Below are 22,286 nucleotides of genomic sequence, written 5' to 3' on the forward strand. Positions count from 1 at the left end.
GAATCAATTTGTCCAAAGTTACCGATAAGGGGCAACACTGGGATTTGAACCCAGGGAGCTGGACCCCACAGTTGACTTTCCTACTCTCTGTGTGTACAGCTTTCTTGGAATCAGTTATAACTGCCTGTAAAAAGCTATCACTGTTCTTATCCAACTCAAACCCACAGTCCTTGGGAAATAGGAAAGGGACAAACAGTGCTATGGTGCTGGGGGCACTTGGCCACCTGCAAAGCCACTGAGAATGAGGTTTTGACCCCACTCTCTTTCTCATTCCTGCACTGATAACATAGAACCCACTCTAGCAGTCTTTTTACTTTGAGAATCTGTGAATTTAAAAAAAAATCCCTAATCAAATGGTAGAGATTTTGCAAATGGCACCCCAGTTTGCACTTTAAGAGGCTGGGGGTTGGAAAAACACCAATGAAAAATGGGACTCTTGATTGTCCAGGTGTTGATTTGAAGGTCTGGGGGGTTTTCCAGGTCACTTATTTCCCTCCCTCCTCCTCCCACAGCCTTATCATTCGGTCACTTCAGACCTGTTACTGGAGGAGGGACGGGGGTAGACAAAATGAGAGGAACTTAAGACCAACCTCTTGCAATGTGCCAAGAACCAGGTAATAATGTTCAACATGTTGGAGCCGATTAAACAAGTTTTGGGAGTGGACTTAGCAAAAGCTCCCTTTTTACCAAACTTCATGGGCTGTGAGCTTTTTAGGGGACAGACTTTCCATCATCACCTGGCACCAGCAATGATTTTCTAGAATCCATCAATGATTTTCTAGAATACACTGACAGGCTGCAGAGAAGGGGGGTCTGGGAAGGAGCCCGCCCAGATGGGCTCTCCCCCACCCCCATCCAAACACCTCTTAGCACAAACATCCTGAGGTTTACAGAGTGGGAGTGTGGGAAAAGGCTCACTTTCTCAAGCCACCAGAAGTTGGCAGTTACCAGCTGCTCTTGGCGAGTAACACACAAAGGCCACATACGGACAACTTAGTTTGAAAAAGCTGTTTTCCAGTGAAATTTCAGTCAGTCCAAGAACTTTGAAAAGGCACCCAGTGTCTTTTATTAGTTAGAAGCTGGGCACAGGAATATTACTATTTTCACAAGGAGAGCTTCAAGAATTGAGTTTTCAGACCAGTATCACCAAGCACTGCAGACACTTTGGACAAAGACCAGATAACCCTCATTAGTATTAATATTAGTTTTGGAAAATGATTTTTCCACCAGTTTTTCTGCACATTCAACTCAATTGTCTGCGATTGTGAAGAAAGATGATAAATGTCACACACAGAACATCCAGAAGTTTCATTTAATTCTTAGCTTTAAACTTCTCCCCAGCAAACTTTTTTTTTTTTTTTTTCAGATATACCAATTAATGGCGGGCTTGACAGACAATATTCCCATACATTTGGGTGCCAGTCTCATTTGACAAATCAGTCAAGCACGTGATGCTCCTACTAGCTTGTTCCTTTTCTCCATCTTTTTAAAGTGTCATCGAGCAATTCAAGAGGAGGGCAGGGAACACAAAGGATAGGCACTCAGGAGGCCAGGAGGACAGACCCACTTACAGGCTCCAAGGGGACTAGACTGGAGACCCTGGAGGAACTCACGCAGCCACCTGTCCTGCTGCCCAGGGCTGTCGCCATACCATCCTTTACCCAGTTGCTTAAGCCAGGGCACTTGGGAATCGGCTTTGATTCCTTCCTCATTCTCACCCCATGCCATGTGTGTCCTATCCCTAGAGTATATGGCACTTTCTCCATCGTCACTGCAACCAGCACCCCTACCCCTCACTCACTCACAAGACTGGCTCTGTCTCATCCTTCAGGGCTCAGTTGAAGTAACACCTTCTAGGAGAGCTTCCTCCAACCATCTAGTGTAGGCTCCTCCCCCTCGCCCCTCTCTCCCTCACTCCTTGAACCCAGAATTATATCCATCTCCTATTTGTTTCCTTCCAGAAGCGGACCACAAGTTTGTAATGATCTCACTCACTGCCTGCTTGCTGGCTTTGGCTGCTGCCCCCACTGGGTTGTACTTCCCTCCAGAGCCAGGACCACCTCCTTCTTGGTCTCTGTGGTAACTGCAGAGCTTACACTTGACCTGGCATGTGTTGGTCCCCTACCTTCCTGACTTCCTCCAGGAAACAGGGCAGGGAATTTCATGCAGGATAAGGCCTGCATACTGAGATTGTGCTAGAAATCATGCCTGTAGGTGCATGAGCCACGAGAGACCAACCACAGCATTAGGTGTGACTGAGGTTCCTTCCACTGGTGTGTGACACTGATTACTACACAAAGAGTTTGCATAAATATGAACCGATAACTTAAATCCAAGCAAGTCTCTAGACTTAACTACCAGTTTACAGGAAATACAGGGGACAGAGAACATGTTAAATGATACCATAGCGATGCAGTCAAAATCACACAGGACACTCTACAGGACAAACACCCAGTTTCTTTAATAAACACATTGCAAGAAAAAAGAGATGAGGGGAACCTGTAGATTTAAGAAGACTGAAGAAATATATCTACCAAATGCAATGTGTGGTCTTTGACTGGATCTTGATTTAAACCAATCAACTGAAAAGCAAAACAGAACATTTAAAAACCTATTTGGACATTGGATGATATTAAAGTTATTTATTTTTAGGTGTAATTGTGATTTTGCAGGTGTGTTTTTAAAGAGAATCATGTTTTAGAGATATATCCTGAAATATTTAGAATGAAATCAAATGTTTAGTATTTGCTTAAGAATAATTCAGTTTAGGAGGGGGTATCATGCAGGGTGTCATGCGGAGTTTCTGGTCCTGTTCCCCCGTGTAAGAATGCAGGATATGGTGAGGCCAAAAAGGAACACCCATGGAGCCATAAATAGGATAGTCATACCGCTATAGTCTCGTTGGCAGCTGCGTTGTTGATACAGGAAGCAGGAGCCACACGATCCGCAATCTGCCACCCGCTTGCCTGCCAACCGACCCCACTTGCTAACTGCAATCCGTCTTGCTAGCTTAGCCACGACAGTTATATCAGTAGCTAATGGCTCACTGGTTACAGCTGATGGCCAAGTAGTCACAGCTGATGGTCATCTACTACCTGAGCCAGCACCTTTCCACGTGAGGAGGAGAGCCTGGAAACTACTCTCTGGGACTCTGTCCCCACAATATCCTTCAGGAGACAAGGCCTGGGGTTCCTTGTCTAAATTCCTCCCTTCCCCAGACTTGCCCACCCTCAAGGCCCTTCCCCTCCCCACCAGGAGTTTTCAGAAATGTTTGTTGCACTGGATATGCTAGACTGTGATAATGGGCAGAAGGTGTGGGCAAAAGCTGATTACGTAATTAATTAAAAGTTACGGAGCCCTGAGTCCGGAAAGAAATCATGATTAAACCTAAGGATTACACAGCAGGCACCAATATTACTTTCTGTTCACCCGTTTGTGCTACTTAAAAAATTACATGGATGATGGGACTGGATGTTAGTTTTGATCTGAATGTTGGTGAATAGAGGCCGGAGTAGAAATCCATGTGCTGGAAAAATGTGTTTAAGTTGCTTACACTTTTCCAAACTCACCATGCTGTTTCACCTACTAATACTACATGTTTTTGCATCTACGGTCCCCTCTGTCTCGAAGATCCCTACTCAGCTTGTATCCTTGGCAAAGTCCCATTCTCCTTGTGAAGCTTTCCCAGCCAGCCCCAGCGGGGCTACTGCGGGCTCCTTTATGTCTTTGCCATGGGCAGCTTGGAGCCCCACTCAGGAACCTGACTCCCAGGGGCACACCACATCCTAGCTGTAGATCACACCACAAAGCCCCTGTGGATTGAATGTGTTCCTGAGAAAGCTTGTCTGAATTACTGATAGATGGTGGTGATGATGATGATAATAATAATTAATAATAATAATAAATTGTCTTAAGGTAACTCAAACTAACCAAATATAGCCTAGCTGAGGTTCTTGGTGGAGTAAATAATATACCACTTCTTTATGGAAAAAGAGCTACTTCCAGCACATGGACCGATGTAAATATTGCCTTGAAATCCTGTTGACAGTTTACAGAGGGGGTGGGGGCGGGAAAGAAGTTCCTTTAGGGAAGTTGGACTTCAGCTCAGGGTGTTACTAGCAACCTAATGCCCAGAAGACATCAATTCTATCACAAAACACCCCAAGGTGACAGGCCAAGCACCACAGGCTCACAGCAGGAGACATTTACGTACAACTGTTTCAACCCAGTGAAGTTAACAAGGGGATGGACAGAACAACAGCTCCTAATGGGGGAGTGTTCCCATTTAAAAGGGAAGTTCCGGTTTCAGGCTCACCTTTCCAGTGAACTCACAGACAGCATGAACCACTGGGGCAAGTCTCAGTGAAGAGACTCAGTAAATTCAAACCACACGTTAGAATCCTTATATTCAAATGCACACGGCAGTGAAACAACAACCATCTTTTTAGGCTTCAATGAGCCTCGTCACGGTCCCCAGGGCAGAAAGCAGCCTGCAGTAGTGGCGGCAGGAAAGCCTTCTCCCAAACAGATGTGGTTAGAGAACACTTGAGGTTAGCACAAATAAGAAACAAATGGGGTCATTTTAGAAATGCAAATAGCTGTACTGAGAAGACAATGAAATTGCATGAAGTTGCAAAAGCGAACTCCATGGGGTGGGAGGAAGCAGGAACTTAAGGTAAAATAATTTAGGATAATGAACGGAAAAGCAACAAACATATTTACTGAGGGCCTCCGTTTGACGCCCTTTACTAAAGCTGTTCGCATTGTTTAAAATTTAATACAACCATCCCTCTTTTCACATATATGAAATAGACAAAGAAATGACAAGAGACTTAATTTAGCTTACTGTTACATGGACAGCAAGTGATGGAAATAAGATTGGAACCTCCAACTGCTGGAGTCCATAAGCTGTGCTCTTTCTGGTGTATTTGCTTCCTAGTTTAGAAATAATTGGGAACAAAAGCCATGGAAGCTGCAAAGCTTCTTGGGAAAGCTTCCTGGTTAGAAATTGGACAGCTAGAAAAAGCTGGAAAATTAAAAGCACCTACAGAAAGAAAAACTTGATAAAGAAGCCCTAGAAATAGGCAAATCCATGCTACAATCACTGTGAAGGCTGACTGATTTCAGCTGAGAGCCCAGCGTGGCCTGGGACCTGTCCCATCACAGTTGACAAAGTATTTTTACTCCAATGATCTCATTAAACCTTGTAAAGGAGGCATTAATATCATCTCATTCTTCATTTGAGAGAAAAATGAGTTTCCATTTAGAGGACTTGCCTCAGATCCTACACGAGAAGTGCCAGAATAAAACTCTTGAGTGCAAATTGCAAAAATTTTCCATTTACCCCACAGAGCCAGAGAAATAGCCATGGCTCGAATCAGAAATAGAAACAAAAGGATTAGCAGATAAAAAGAAGGGAAAACCTAGGGGTAATAGTTAGGAGAGGAGTCAATATTTGCAAATTAATCCAGTTAATGTCTAACAAGAGACTTTGGATTAGTTACCATCTCTCCTGCAGGGAATGTCTACCTGAGATTACCGTCCAACATTTAAAAATGGTTGGGGTCTTTAAATTTTAGATTTAATAGTTGGGGTCTTTAAATTCCCCTGCTAGGTGTGTCTATTGAAGAAGAGGCAGTACTGTCCAGGGCAGGAGAGGCCAGGGAAGGAGGAGGGCCTGTGCAAACCCCAGTCTCTGGGGAGAAGCATGCTCCCTCAACCCTTTAAATGTCCACATCAGCCGGTTACCTATGCCAGCTGGAGCACCAGGACTCCCTCAATTTAGATTACACAAATCCTTTCATTTGAATACAATCCCTTAATTTGAAATTATAAATTATAGAAACAGGATTAAGCATTCATCGTCTTTCCAGAATAACCTTATGTCAGTGTAATTCAAAGGCCCCAGTTGGTGAGGGAAGCTCTTCTTTACATTAGTACACCAGCTAATAAATGTAGGAAGAATGATGGAAACAAGCAAACAACAAAACAAAGTAAAACATCATTCAGCAACCCTTAATTTTATAATCGATTCAGGCAAAGATCATCAGTGGAGACTAAATCATTAGGCGAAAGGCTGGAGGGCGAGGGGACAGCCGCTTGAGTCAAATCTCCCCATAGCCTGCTCACTGCTCACAGGAGAGAAACATAACTGACAGATATGACCGGGCAGTCATCTCCTTAACGTTAACAGCTAGCAGAGCAAAAACCAAACATCACTTGCCTCCTGATATTATACAATATGACATACATGGCTTCATTCATGAAATATTCTTGTTAAATAATGTTTAAGGTACTCAACAATGAAAACACAAACAACCCAATTAAAAAATAAACAAAGGATCTGAAGATATACAAATAGCCAATAAACACATAAAAAGAGGCTCTATGTCATTAGCCCTTAGGGAAATGCAAATCAAAACCACAATGAGATAGCACTTCACTCCCCAGAACGGTGAGAGTCAAAAAGTCAGATAATAAGTGTAAGCCCTTGAGGATGTAGAGAAATTGGAACCCTCATCCATTGCTGGTGGGAAGGTAAAATGGTGGAACCACTTTGGAAAACAGTTTAATAATGCCTCAAAAGGTTAAACACAGAGTTCCCATAAGACCTGGCAATTTCACTCCTAGGTATATTCCCATGAGAACTGAAAGTAGATGTCCACGCAGAAACTTGTGCACAAACATTCATAGCGGCATTACTCTTAATAGCTAAAAGGGAGAGACAACCTGAATTACAGACAGTTTTAAAGATTGAGAGCTCAAAGTCGTCTGCTAGCACTGGTCAGTTAGGAAACGAGGACTGAGTTGGTTCCTGGAGTGTAAGGGAGGATCTGAGGGATAAGAGATGGATTAAGTGGGAGAGGAAAAGAATGAGCCAAGGGCCAAAGGAAGACGTAATTTACTTTTCTAGGAAGTGTTATGGGGAAGCTGGGAATAAAGCTAGAAAGGTAGGGCAAGGTCCAGAATCCACACCAAGAAGTGTACCTTCCTCTGAAGTTAGGATGAGGAGAGGGCACTAAAGAAACTCAACTGGAAAGTGTCTATTCCAACATGACAAGAAAGATACAGGTACCACGGTCTGCTATGAAGGTAAAATAAAGGACTGGTAATCTGCCAAGATGACCACCATGTTTCTCAACCCAATGGGCAACTCTCAGTCCTCATCTTTTTGGCCCATCAACAGCACTTAACATGGTGGTTCACTCTCCCCGCCTTGGCGGACTTTCTTCCCTTGGCTTCCAGGACTCCACCTCGCGTGGTTTCCCTCTTATCTCACTGGTCACCCCCTTTCCGTCTCTGAAGCTAGCTCCTCTTCGTATCCCTGACCCACTGGAGGCTCCCATGACCTCTTTTCTACCTACGCACATTTAGTTCTCTTGTTTTAAATGCCATCTATGTGCCAGTGATCCCAAATTTACATCCAAAGCCCAGGCTTCTCTTCCAAACTCGAGACTCATACATCCAACTGCCTACTCCATCCCAAGTGCCCTGGTGTTCAGTAGCAATGTAATATATAACGCATCGTTGATTATGTCTGCTGTTCATTCTCTTGCTCCCATTCCCCTGCTAGAATGTAAACTCCTTGAGGACAGAGTTCTAGTTTTGTTCGCTTGTATTCTAAGTACTTACAGTCGTGCCTGGCTCATCGTTCACACCTGGTAAGTACTTGTAGAATAAATGAGTGAAGGAACAGCAGTGTAAGAACCCTCATCAGGCACCGTTAACAAGCAACAGGAAGCGGCAGTGAAAGTAGCTGAGGGAGAAGAGAGGTGACTAATTCTCAGGTGCCACAGGGAACCTGAAGTGGCAGATGGGCATTTGGATGGAAAATTCTGGTATGATTTCAAAAATCTGGGGCCAGTCCTCATGAGAGAAGTCACGGCCAGAGCCATTGCCAGGGAGCAGGCAAGTAAAGCCACAGAGGATGGCAAGATCTCCAAGAGAAGGAAAAATTGAACAAAGGAAATACAAGCCATACCCTATGATTCCAGGGCTTTATAGTCTATTTGTGGGCAGACAGAATATATGAGATGAGCAAAGGAAACATCTGCAATGATCACAGTACAATGTACTTAGCTCAGGATACTGAGGTGTCTGGAACAAACCCCATCGAGGGGAGCGCCTCATGGAGACACTGAGCTCCCCCACATCTGGATGTTATTCCTCTATCACAGGTGCTGGAATCACCTATTCATTGGTGGCTCCCTCATGACACTGGGACGTCCTTGAGGACAGTGACCCAGTCATATTCAGTGGCTGTGTTTCAGAGTTTATAGCCCCAGCACCTGGCTCAGCACCCCACACTCATGAGTCCCTTGGTAAACATTTGTGGAATGAATCAAGTTTTGAAGAAAGTGAGTGGCCTGTATTGGCAGAGAAGGTAGGGTAAACACAGGAAGAAAGCTAGAAGATCCTGAAAGATGAGTTACATTTACCCTACATAAGAAAAGATTCCTATATGTAAGTGGGATAATGAAAATCTGTGGAAGATGCCTCTGTGTGTGGGAGAGAGAGAGAGAGAAAGAGAAAGAGAGAGAGAGAGAGAGAGAGAGAAACACTCAGTGAGACCAGAGGCAGGGAGATAAGTCAGGATAGAGGTATACAATTTCTTTTTACTTTTGCTACCAAGGATATCCTTTTATTTTTCCATAGCACGAAGGCTGTTATTTCCCAAACAAACTGAACTTACCAAATAATAACAAATTCATTTTTTCCATTTGTATGATCAAGACCTACATAATTTAATATGCAATAAAATCATGTTCTAGAAATTCTTCTATTGGTCTACACAGCCAATCAGAGTTTCGGATCAGCATGAGACAACCAGTGTTAATAAACTGAGGTGATAAAATTACAGTCAAAGGAAGAAAATGGTTTGTCCTTGTGGACAACCTCATTACATTTTTGCAGCACTCTTGCCCAGGGAGGCCAGTTCACCAGCCAAGGCAGCAGAGCTCATGTGAAATGTCCAGTGGCCCAATGTGCTGGTTGACTAGATTTACAGACTGGCCCATTCCCTACTCATTGTCCAGCAGGGGTCCAAAGAACATCTGGCTTCATTGCTGGGACTATCCTGATTTACCATCCCAAAATAAGAGGTTATTCCATGGGGAGAATCAGACCTTATCATAGGGAGTCTGCTGTGGCCCCCAGGTTGGCTGCTCATCCCATCACGGAACTTTCCTTCTCCTGCCTTCAAATAGCTCTCAAACTAAGGCAGAGGCATGCGATGTCCAGACACCACTAGATCAGCCGCTCTCGAACATTTTGGTCTTAGGAGTCCTTTACACTCTTAAAAATTATTAGAGCCCCCCCCAAAGCTTGTGTTTATATAGATTACAAAGAGCAATAATTTATCATGTCAGAAATTAAGACTGAGAAAAATAAAAATATTTTTAAATTTTAAAAATATAAATATAATACTTTCGTAATGAAGTCATATGTTAACATAAGTAACATTATTTTTTATGAAAATAAAACCCAATAGTACTGAGGGAGAGAAGTGTCATTGTTTTACATTCCTGCAAATCAGTGTGCTGTCTGGCTTAATAGAAGACAGCTGGACTCTCACATCTTCTACATTCAATCTGTTGGGACAGATAATACACGTCATACAGCCTCTGGTGAACTCCACTATACTCGTATACACATGAGAGCATAGGAGTATAAAAAGCAAATAACATTTTAGTATGGTTAGGGAAAGAGTTTTGACCTTGTGAATTTCTCGAACAAGTCTCCAGGACACCCAGGAGTCCCTAGACCACGCTTTGAGAACTGCCACGTCAGGTCATCACAAATGGTGTCCTTTCCAGGGGCTCTAAACCGAGCTCGCAGCTTGGATCTCACTGCCCCAGTTCCCCTTGTGAACCAGCATCTCAGGCTTCCACTTTCCTCCCCTGCCTGACAGCTCACTCGAAGGTCTGCTGGCACCAGGGCATCTCCACGTTCTGGTCCCTTTGTTGGTCCCAACGCCACAGAGTCAAACCTGAGCTAATGCCTCTTCACTCACGTCAGCCATCTCCTCACTCTCTCACACCTCAAGGCTGAGAACGTCCCCTCCTGCCACCTGCCTTCTCCTTTATGCCCTGCCACATGCGACTGGTCAGAAATCCTGCTGGTGTGTCTTAGATCACCTCTCAGCTTCACCCTCTTCTCTCCTTGTCCCCCTTTCTATAAGCCCTCATCCCGCATGTCTGGATAAACAAGCGACTTGTGGGACTGGTTTTCCTGTCCCCAAACTCCCTGTCTGTTTGTCCGTGCTGCCTTGCAGACCACTGCCAGTCTCACCTTCCTAAAGATGGGCATGCCTTGTGACCAGCGATAGACAGCTTAACCCACCAACCGACCGACTAGCCATCTTTCATGACCCTCCATGGAGTTTTTTTCATGACCCTCCATGGAGTGTATTGCGTCATTTGGCCCGGCATCTTCCCCTATCCCTGCACCCATGCCTGTTACCACTATGGGCCGGGGACCTGCCTCACCCATTGACTCTGCACTTGCTTTAGAACATGAGATGTTAGGAGACATGACCCAAGCAGAGACTTGAAAAAGCACGTATGCATTTCCAATTACTCTTTTGTGCCTCTGACACCCCCATGTGGAAGGGTGTACTTAAGCTAGCCCTTAGACGCCGCCGTACTCTCCAGTAGAATATTTAGCAGTGATGAAAACTGGAAACATTCTACAGCAGCCTTGGGCAATATAGTAACCACTAGTCATAGGAGGGTATGGAACATTTTAAATGTGGCTAGTGCAACTAAAAGGCTGAAACTTTGTAATTTAATTTCAATTTATCCAATTTTAATAGCCATATGCAGCTAATGGCCACTGTATTAGACAAAATGGCTGTGGAGGATAAGAGACCCATGGAGCAGAACCAAATCATCCCAAATGGCCCTGCTAAAGCCACCTCCTGATTCCGCACACATGAGCAATAAGGCTTATTGTTATAGGCCACTGAGAGTTTTGTGGCTGTTTGTTACACAGCAAAAGCTAACTGATACATTCTATCTCCTGATCCCACCTGCTTATCCAGACTGAAACCTCCTAGTCCAAGGAAAACACTGCGCCAGTCAGATCATATTCCTCAGTCTCTCTGCACATGCCAAGCTTGTTTCCATCCTCATGCTTTTGTCCTGGAATTCCTCTCACCTGGAATAGCCTCTCCATTTCCCCTCCACCCACTGAACTTGGACATGTCTTAACCTCTTCTGTAAAGTCCTCCCTCACTACGTTAGCACACAACAATCCCTGTGTCCATTTCCACATTGGCTGGACGCTTGAAAGTATTATGAGTCAGACTCAGACTTGGGTGGGAATCCTAGTTTGGATATTTAACAGGTGGCACGGGATTGGATAATTACTTATCATCATCATCATCATCATCATTATTATTATTTCTTCATCTGAAAAAAAGGTGGAATTGTTTTGAGGATTAAATAATGTAAAACTAGCAAGTTCCTGACACATGTAGATATATACTCATCCAATAATTGTTTTCTTTCTTGGTGGGTGTTCTTTCCTTTTCCTAGTCTAGTGCCCGGAATAGGACAGACCATCTGGTTCATGCTTACACGTCCTGTCAACTCACCTTCTCATTCAGGGCCACTGAGGGTTTCTATCAGCTCAAAGAGCATCTACGCAGCCACAGACAGTGGTGGGTGCTGGCATGAGTCACCAGATAGATGTCACCTCCTGGGAATGCAGCTCCTAGTTGTCAGCCTTCTTTGAGGATTGCCTCCATGGAAGAAATTGCCTCACCCAGGGCCATTCCTCCTTCTAGGGGAGCCCTTATCCAGTGACTGATCGCTGCAAGGGCCCAGAGGACCAGCCCTACCATGCAGGCTTGAGATAGCGCTGAAAGGCCATCCCACCTTCAGAGCAGCCAGGGACTGTTCTGCAGTGGAGCTTTCCCCTGCTTCACCCTGCTTCATCCCCTCCCTTCCATAGGTATGGATCTGAGGAGCTCACCCTAATGAAACAACCTGCCTGCTGAGCTTCATCTCAGAGTCAGCTCTCTGGGAACCCAACCTACAGCACAGATATAAGATCCTTAGAGAGCTCTGGGATTCTTTCTCATTAAAATGCTGACTAAACCCAAACAGACCCACAAGGTGCAGCTGGACAAGAATCATGTTTTAGCAATAGATTTTCCAGGTCTTTAGAATGCAATGCGATTAGTCTGATGCCATGAGGTCTCATATTTAACACAGGGGTTCTTAATTTGGGGCTCAGTGACCCTCATGGGGGTTCATGAGTAGAATCCACTCAGTCTATTAACCTAGATGGTAAAAAAGGAGTTTGATTTTTTTCAGTAACCTCTAACTGATATTTACCATTTCCTTCTATGCGTGTAGAATTTCCTTCCATGCACATAGGCAACAAGGCACAGCAATAGTAACACTGAATGACCTTGCCATTGGTAGAAGTCACAGATATACTCATGTCACATGATGACCACTATAGGTATCTCCAAATGTTACTTACAGACCTCGTGAGCTGGAAAGTTCAGTAATTTGACCCACCATTGGATCCATTGCTACATCTTGCTATTTAATGTAGTTAAAAATAAGCACATATATACCCATAAAATTTTTGTTCTAATATTTTGATCTGCATTCCAACAGAATTGATTTCTTTGGCCATCTTGTGGATTTTATTTTATTCATTAAAAAACATTCTAAGAAGGGTCTTATAGGCTTCACCAGACGTCCAAGGAGGTCAGGGCTGTCCACCCACAAGGGGGACAGTCCCCGCGGGTGGAGATTTTCAGGACTCATTCTTTTTAGGCAAAGCGACAAGCTTCACGTGGGTGTGGCCCAAGGCGCAGTCTGCCCAGGCCAGACGACGAGTACAGCCATCCCCGGGCGGGACAGGCTCCAGCCGCTGTTGTGTAGTTCCCTGCACTCCTGGAACGCACACAGCTTTATATGAAATCCACATGGTGCGCGGCTGAGGGAAGTAGCGCCCCTGAAGGCCTTGACCGACTTGACAGCGCCCCCAGCGCCCCGCCAGTTCTGAGCGGGTTCTAAAGAGCTAGAGGTCACCTGGCCCCGCTCCTCATTTGGAGCCCCCACGATGACAATGTTCGTCTACGGGAAACTGGATCACCTGGGCGCCCCGCTTCCCCTGCGCTGAACTCTGGACTACAACGAGCTCAACTAGAGAGCAGAATCAATGCCAAGATACATCCGGAGTTCACACACCAGCGCAGGGGCCCATGGCTCTGTTCCCGGGGCGGAGAGCCGGGTTGGGCGGTCTTTTCCTGCCCCCGGCGCCCGCTGCGCTCCAGCTCTGTGCATTGCCCCGAAGAGCTTCCGCGCGCTCGCGCGCCTGGTCCCACCAGGCCGGGTCCTGTCTCCAAAGACTCCGGACAATGGCGAGACCGACTTCCCCGCCGCGATGCCGCGCACAGAGCCGGGGAGTACACTCCGCCCGGGATCCCGGGATCGCGAGGTCTTGGGGTCCCAGAGCCCGCAGGGCGCGCGCGGAGCCGCGCAGACGCGGAGAGCTCCCCAGCCCCGAGAGCTCCTCGGAGACAGAGACCGGACGGTGGGGACGTCGTGGGCCAAGCAGAGGCGGGAGCGCACTGGGATTGGAGACCCAGCGCGAGCCCAGAGCCTGGCAGCCAGCGGGTGTGTCCCGGTCCCCGACGCCCACGTCCGTCCGGCTCCTTGGGAGCGCGAGCCACCGGCCTCCTTCCTCCCGACGCCGCTCAGGCTCCTGTCACCCCGTCAACCGCCCCCTTCCCTCCCCAGGCGCACTCACGTAGACCGAGCGAATGTCGGATTTGTCGTAGAAGCGCAGCGCGGTGCTCAGCTCCAGGGCAGGGGAGACACGGTCGTCGCCGGGCTCCAGCTCCAGGTCCTGGTGTCCATGCCCGAAGGGGAAGAGCTCCTGGCGGCGCAGACAGCCCCCGGGCCCCGCCAACAGCAGCAGCAGCAGCAGCGCCCTCGTCCACGCAGCCCCACTCCCGCGGACGGCGGCCCACATGGTTCCCAACTGCGGTCCCGCTAGCCCTGCGGATCCGCGCGGGAGGTTGGAAGGCGGAGATGTAACCGGACGCCCCTCGGCAGCCCCTCCCCGGGGATGGGGGAGGAGAACCGTGGAGGTGGGGAGGGCCCGCCGTGCTGAGGGCGCGCCCAGGCCTCCCAGTGGCCGCGCGGGAGAGAGGGCGACACCGTGCCCCCGGCGGCTCGTCCCCAGAGTGGTGGGCGCCAGTGGCCGCGAGTCCCGAAACCAGCTCGGCTCCCACGGACAGCCGCTCTGGGGGCGGGAGGTGGGAGCAGAGCGCCGTGTTTGCGGTCAGCGCTGAGTGATGGGGAGCAGGCGGCAGGGAAGAGCCCTGGACTCGCGTGTGTCCCCAAATGGTGGGCTATGTGCTCACCTAGAGGCTGCCGGCAGCGTCGGGAGGTCAGACCCACAGGGTCCGACTCTGGTGGGAAGAGGGGTAGGTGCTGGGAAATGGCGAGAAGGGACTGGGCCAGGAGCACGTTCCTTTACTCCCATCCGGTCTTTCAGCTTTATTGAAGCCGGATCCTGGGGTCAGTGTAGAAGTTCCGCCAGAAATGGGGTCCCACCCTCCGAAACAGAGTCACGAGAGTGTAACATAATTCAGTGTTAGTGGGGTGGGGTCCTCAAGTGCAAAAAGGTATTCGGGCTGGGATATCTGGCCAAGGAGAGCTTCGCGTGGGATGTGGGACTCGGACCAGGTCTACTGACACAAGAGGCGGAATTTCATCAGGCGGCTGGAGAAGGGACGTTCTGGAACATGGAGGGCTGAGCTGTGGGTGGAGTCATGTACCATCCCCCAGTGGAGAATTTGGGAAAGGACTGTTCCGAGCAAAGCCTTTGATAAACCTAGGAATTTGAACTCGCTTTAACACTAAGAGAACTGCTGAGTTCCTGATAACAACGGGGCATAAGTGATGTAAGTGGATCCTTAATAACCGATTGATCATTAATTTGTCATTGGGTTGCGAGTGGAGACAGGGAGGTCATTAGAGAACGCTGAAAAAAAATAGGGCTGAGAAAGCAAAGGGTGAAAATTGAGAAGAAATTAATCTAAGAGGCATTCCAATGAAAGAAGGAGTAAGACTTGATTATAAATTTAATATGGGGGGAGTTAGAATGGGGCTCAATTCCGAAACAGAGCCTGGAGGATTGCAAAACCAGGGCTGCCTTTTGAAGTCAGGGAAGAGGACATGGGACAGCGGAAGTTGGATGTGTGTTTAAAGTTGCGTTAACCTGGCAAGGTCAACAGTCATCCCGTTTCTGTCACCAGCTAAAACTGAGGACCTGGGACTCACTTTGGAATAATTCTCCCCAAAACAGCAAATTCTCTATTAAGATTTAAGGAGTATGAGTCCCGAACCAGTAGAAATATGAAGAACAAGCAAAGGAAATATACCCTCTGAACATAAAGTCTTTGATCTACTAATGACATCTTTTAAATTCATTAGCCATCAGAGTGTTGGCCCCAAGAATGAATGTACCTGCTGAGAAGGTCTCCTGGTGGCTACCTGGGCTTAAATTTATAAACAGAGCCTAGCAGCCATTGCTAAACAAGGGCCTCTCACACAAGCTATGTTCCAGGGAGAAGCCTGCACTAAATTTCCTGCCTCCTGCACTGACCTATGGGCCTGCCTGCATTGTGTTCCTGCTTGCTGAGCCAACCCGTATAAAGGAGTTGTCGGAATCATATTTCAACCAATAAGACAGAGACTTTCCCGGTCCAGTCAGCTACCCAGCTCTATCCTTCAGCATCTTCAAGGAGCAACCAGAGCAGTTCCATTCCAACCAAACAGGACCGTGTTTTTTGTCCATTCATACGGTGAGGATTTGGAGTCCTCATTTGCTTGAGGATGGGCCAATCAAGGACCAGGGGCGGGACTTCTCTGTCTATAAGTCAGCTCCCCTCTGACTCTTGGGAGTGCACTTTTCCATTCCACCTAGGCTGGTATTTCCCCAGTTGGAGTTGAAACATGGAAGACATCTTGCAGACCAGGGTGGAGCAGAGTTGCCTAGGTGGAGAGGGGCCTGGATGGAGAGCCACCTCCCAGCTCTGCTATTCCACAATTGAGCTGTAACCTTGTTGAGCTGTTGCACTGCCATGTTTCATCATCATTAAGCTATTTGCACTGAATAAAGTCTCCTTCCTGCACCCTAAATTGGGGATTCCTGTTGGCCTTGAATTGGCACCAATGACCATCTACATTAAGGGGCCTCTGTATTGCTACATTTTCTTCTCTTGTTGTTAAAGAGTGGTGCTGCCTGCAATCTGTTGTCAAACCCAGTGGCTTTTCCTTCAGCTCCTCCTGGAATTGCAGTACTGAGCCCTCTCCCAAAAGTACTTCCTGACTTTACCCCATGCCATCTGTAGTTTCAACTGCTGCGCCATCCATCCCTGGCCTTCTGGGCCCCAGCACTGCCCAGTCCCATTGCCAGGAACCCCACATGGATACCCTTCTTCGTCCTCTGTGTTCACCTGCACACAGCACAGGCCCCGTTACCCAGCGAGCGCCTCTGACATTCCTCCTCCAAACCCCTGTCCCACTTCTGTCTCACATCAGAGCCAGCTGTCACCTGTGCCCGGCATGCTCTCACCCCTCTCACAAACTCTCACCCTTTTTGGTACACAGACAGCTTCTAAAAAGCCTATTGGTCCATGGAATCTTCCTCAGTAATACAGGAGCAAAAGCAGTTCTCCACTTGCTGGTTCAGAGAATAGTGTGGCTGAGGCCTGGGCTCCGACCTTTACCAGCCCTATAAACGTGAGAGATTTCTAAGTTTCATACCCTCCCAGTTGGCATGGGATGTTCATAGCAACAAGGATAGTTGTGAGAATGAAATAAGACGACCCATGAAATGCTCCTAGCACAGAGCCAGGCCCAGAGTAAGTACTCAGTGACTATTACACCATCATTATTATTTAAAAGTATAGTTTTCATGATTTTTATTATTTCAGTGTTTACAAAGACTCCACCATGAGTCAGACACTGTACTAGGAACTCAGAAGACTAAGACGCAATCCCTCTTATGAGCAGCTCACAGTCTCTTGAGGAAGACAGACATAACAGTAACACAGTGGGATGTTAACTATGTTTTAACACGGTTAATACGACTAGTGATCGCTCGAGCTGATAGGCTGACAGTAGATGTGGGGGGAATGAGATTTGCAGAAGTTAGATAACAGGCCCAGTTTCCCACAGTTAGTGAAAGAGCCAGGATTTAAATCCCAGTGTATCTGAAAATCGGAGTTAATATTCCTTCCACCACACCTTTCCTTTGTATAGAAGGAGAGGTTTCTCCCTCAATTTCCATCCACAAGACATATTTGCTCCCTTGTTTATATGTAATGTTCATGCAATATTTACATATGCTTCTTTCGCTTATTTCATCAGTATCATCTTGCTTACGTACGTCTAGGATATACTGTAAACTATCTGTCATTTCCTATTTATAGCCCTGCACTCATTGCATGTTGCCTGGTGCCTGGGGGACGTGACATCTGTGCTGTATCTCCTACTAGGACAATGTGGGCTGGGTGCCAGCCATTCCTTTAGGATTTATAGTTTCAAATACATTTAGCGTGTAATAATCTTCATCATAGACCACTTAACTTCATGGTGTGCTCTGGCCACTTTCTCAGTGTACATAATAATTACGTATTTTTCTATAGTCGTTTCCTGTGTTTTTTTCCCCAGATACAAGTGCATTGGGGCAAGGATCATGTGTTTTATTTCTTTTCCAAAGTTCACAGAACCTAGCCCAATGCTGCATGCACATTAATAAGCATTAACAATTTGAGAATTCAATAGTACTTTTAAGAATCTTTTGACATAGGCCATAGCATATGCACCCGCAATTATAATAACATGCCAGTTTTGTTTTGTTTTGTTAAAGTTAAACCCTGCATTTTTGAGACCTGTTCTCTTTTGTTGTCTGCTATCATCTGGATGAAGCCGGAAGACGAAATTTAGGAAGCAAGGTAAATCTATAAGAAGCCAAGGGAAGTTTTCTATTTGATTTATTCAGACAAAAGTCCAGGTGATTGAGTGGGAAAATAGCCCAATTGGCTAGTTCACTGGAGGAGGAGACATCTGTTCTAATCTCGCTGTCCTGCAAAGTTTAGCCACTGACCACTTAGGCATGGAAGACTCCTTTATTAACCAGATGTCAGGTAGAGCTAATTGTGTTAGTATTTCATTTCCAGGGGATTCCCCTAATTCGTGAATAAGATGATTTTCTGAGGTACGTATATTAAACATCGTAAGCTCAATTCTTACGTCTATCTGTGTGTTTGGTTTGAAAGATGCAGAAGTTTTCAAGATGAAGTTTAATCCTTCCATTTGTACATCCTGTTTTCTGGGTCATTATCATGAGACCTCCAGCACGAGCTGCCTGGGTTCCACTCGCTTTTTGTTGTTGTTTTAATATTTTAACTCAATTTATGTAATTTTCACTTACATAAAAGTTGCAAGAATAATGCAAAAAATTCTCACATGCCTTTACCCATATCTCCTGAAATGTTAACATTTTTACCACATTTGCTTTGTTTCTTTCTGTCTCTCTCCTTTCTCTCTCTCTACACACACACAAACACACACACACACACACACATTTTTGTCTAGACTATCTGAGGGTGAACATAATGCCCCTTTACCTCTGAATATTTTACTATATATTTTTTAAACACGGGAACATCTGCTTACATAACCACAATACAATTGCCAAAATATGGAAATTAACATTGATTATATATGGATATATAATATATATAATCTATTATCTATAATCTAATTTACCGATCTTATTCACAGTTCACCAAATGTCAACACGATGTCCTTTAATAACAAAACACTATCCCAAAGTATAAATTGCTTTCAGATGTCATGTCTTTTTAGCTTTCTTTATTTTGAAAGAGTTCCTCAGTCATTCTTTATCTTTCACGGCCTTGACATTTTTTTAAGGGTACAGATCAGGTATTTTGCAGACTGTGTCTCAATTTCAGTTTTCCTGATGTTTCCTTTATAACTAGATCAGGTTTTTGCAAACATTTTGGCTGCTGTCCTGCAGAAGTAGTGAGGTGCCCTTCTGAAGGCATCACATCAGAAGGCATATGATGTCAGACGTTGGTCCTGTCCTGGTGCTGGTCGCTCTGGCCACTCAGTACATTCACATCTCCTGGATTTCTCCACTAGAAAGCCACTGTATTTTCCTTTGTAATTAAGACGTATGTTGAAGGGAGTTAATTTGAGACTGTAAATACCCTGTTCTTCATCAAACTTTTACCCTCTAATTTTAACTCCATTAATGATTGTTGTGATGGTTGCCAAATGCTTTTTTCTTCCTTTGCCCATTTTTTAAAACTTTTCAAAATTATTGTAAAATACACATAACATAATATTTACCATCATAACCATTTTTAAGTGTACAGTTCAGTGTTATTACGTTCATTCACATTGTTGTGCAACCATCCCCACCATCCATCTCCTGAATTTTCATCTTGCAAAACTGAAACTCTGTCCCCATTTAATAGCTCCCCATTCTTCCCTCTCCCCACTAACCCCTGGCACCCACTACTCTACCTTCTGTCTCTATGATTTTGATGACTCTGGGCACCTCAGACAAGGGTAATCACACAGTATGTGTCCTATGTGATCAGCTTATTTCATGCAGCATCATGTCCTCAGGGTTCATCCATGTTGTAACATGTGCCAGAATTTCCTTCCTTTTTTCTTTTTTAAAGATTTTATTGGGGAAGGGGAACAGGATTTTTTTTGGAAACAGTGTGTACTTCCAGGCCTTTTTTCCAAGTTGTCCTTTCAATCTTAGTTGTGGAGGGTGCCGTTCAGCTTCAAGTTGTTGTCCTTTCAATCTTAGTTGTGGAGGGCGCAGCTCAGCTCCAGGTCCAGTTGCCGTTGCTAGTTGCAGGGGGCGCAGCCCACCATCCCTTGCGGGAGTTGAACCGGCAACCTTGTGGTTGAGAGCCCACTGGCCCATGTGGAAATCAAACCAGCAGCCTTCGGAGTTAGGAGCATGGAGCTCTAACCGCCTAAGCCACCGGGCCGACCCTTCCTTCCTTTTTAAGGCTTAATAATATTGAGTATATACACCACATTTTCTTACCCAATTATCCTTCAACAGATGTTTTGTATCTTCCACTTTGGCTATTGTGAATAATGCTGTTATGAACATGGGTGTATAAATATCTGTTGGAGTTTCTTCTATCGATTCTTTTGGGTATTTATACCCAGAAGTGGAATTGCTAGATCATATGGTAATTCTATTTTCTAAAATTTTTTGAGGAACCGTCATGCTGCTTTCTATAGCAGCTGTACCATTTTCTATTCCCAGCAACAGTCCACAAGTGTTCTAGTTTCTCCATATCCTCAGCAATACTTGTTGTTTTCTGTTTTTATAAATAGTAGCCATCCTAATGGGTGTCAGGTAGTATCTTGTTGTGGTTTTGATTTGCGTTTCCCTAATGATTAGTGATGTTGAGCATCTTTTCATGTGCTTATTGGTCATTTGACATCTTCTTTGGAGAAATGTCTATGCAAGTGCTTTGCCCATTTTAAATTGGGTTGTTTGGGTTTTTTCATTGGTGGTGGTCATTTTTTTAAGTCTTTTATTTTGAAATTTTTCAAACCTTGAGAACACTTAGTAAAGAATGCATCCAAAAGCATGAGAGGTAAACATTTTGCCACATTTGCTTTCTCTCTTTCAGTCTCTCTCTCTGTATATTATTATTGGTATTTGCATAACCATTTGAAGGTATATTACAGATATTATGACCCTTCTTGCCTAAATATTTTGAGTATAGGTCTCCTAAAAACAAAGGGCCATCATCACAGTTAGGCAATTTAATACTAACATAATCCCATTATCTAAATGCATAATCCAGATTCCAATTTTACCAATTGTTCCAATAACATTCTTTGTAGTAAATTTTTTATGATTCAAGAGCTAATCCAAAATCATGCACTGTATCTAATTGTCCTGTCTTTTTAGTCTTCTTTAATTTGGAATAGGTCCTTATCCTTCCTCTGTCTTGCATGTTACTGACATTTGTTAAAACAAGAGGTAAATGTCTCTCAATTTAGGTTTGTCTAATTGTTTTTTCATGGTTAGATTAAGGTTGTATAGTCGAGGAAGAATACTGCGTAACTGATGTGGTATCATTCTCACTGTGTCACATCACCAGGTACGTGATGTCACTTACTGCCATTGCTTGTGATGTTAACTTTGATCAGTTGATTAAAATGGTGTCTGCTGGATTTCTCCATTTGATTTTATAGAAAGTAAAATTACTTAGTAATGTTTCATTAAGCACCAGAATGATTACTATAATTATTAACAGAGACTTAACTATCTTTCACACGTTCAGGGTTTGTAAAGCATCTGTCTATATTTAATTCCATTTCCAATTACTGTTTTACAAATTGTTTTCATTTAATATCAATTTTCTTTTATATTTTTTTCCTCCAACATTATTTGTGAGAATATTTTTAAAACTACATCATGTTCCAAGACAGGGATCATCGCAAGACAATATTACAGGTAACTATTGGAGATTAATCCAAAAATCTTATATTTTTTACTTCTCAGCTCCTGTCCTTAATTTTCTTACTTCAACAGTGGATGTTCATATATTAATGTAATTATATTTAATAACCTATACTAATCTTTTATTCATCAATTAATATTTATTGAGCACCTACTATGTTCCTGACACTGTTCTGGACATTGGGATACACCTGAGAACAAAATACTCTAGGTGGGGGAAGGTGGACAATAAAAGAACAAATAAGCAATTTATATTGTGTCAAGTGGTGATGAATAAAAATATATTAGGAAAAATATTAGTATAAGAGTTTACAGAGTGATGTGAATGGGTGTGAGAGGTAATTTTATTTAGGAAGATCAGGGAAGTCCTTCTCAAGGAAATACCTTTGGAGCAGAGATCTGTGGAAGTGAGGGGCGAGCCATACATAAGCAAGGTGAAGGAACGTTGCAGGCAGAGACCTGAAGGGGGCGCTCTGAGGTCCTGGGGCTGCAGACGTCAAGTCCGTTAGCAAGAACGGGCTCCCTCAGTTGAAAGAGGGTAAGAGGTGGTTGAGTTGGGTGAGCGAGGGGTGGGCCACAGGAAGGGCTCTTGACAGTTAGCAAACACTGGGAAATAGTTCAGTAGGCAATATCAAAACCAGAAGGAATCAACCAGATCACCAAAGTATGCATTGTCATGGCTGAGTTCAATGGCTACCTCTGGTTGTGGA

The 22,286-nt window shown here is 44.9% G+C and overlaps 1 protein-coding gene across 2 annotated transcripts in view; it reads right to left on the bottom strand.

Moving 5' to 3' along the window:
• Positions 1–14,732, bottom strand: part of NID1 (nidogen 1) — a 71,278-nt gene extending 56,546 nt beyond the window's left edge. Inside the window, exons 1-2 of one of the 2 annotated variants that reach the window (XM_019746976.2) lie at positions 14,393–14,732; positions 13,774–14,024 (exon numbers count right to left, since the gene is read on the bottom strand). In XM_019746976.2, coding sequence (XP_019602535.2) covers positions 13,774–13,998 — 225 coding nt within the window. In that variant the 5' untranslated portion in view covers positions 13,999–14,024; positions 14,393–14,732. Of the gene's footprint in view, positions 1–13,773 lie in introns of both variants that reach the window. The other variant, XM_074316728.1, reaches the window with a different exon arrangement.
• Positions 14,733–22,286: the final 7,554 nt, after the last annotated feature.

This window comes from Rhinolophus sinicus, linkage group LG12 (assembly GCF_036562045.2).
Source record: "Rhinolophus sinicus isolate RSC01 linkage group LG12, ASM3656204v1, whole genome shotgun sequence".
Lineage (NCBI taxonomy): Eukaryota > Metazoa > Chordata > Mammalia > Chiroptera > Rhinolophidae > Rhinolophus > Rhinolophus sinicus.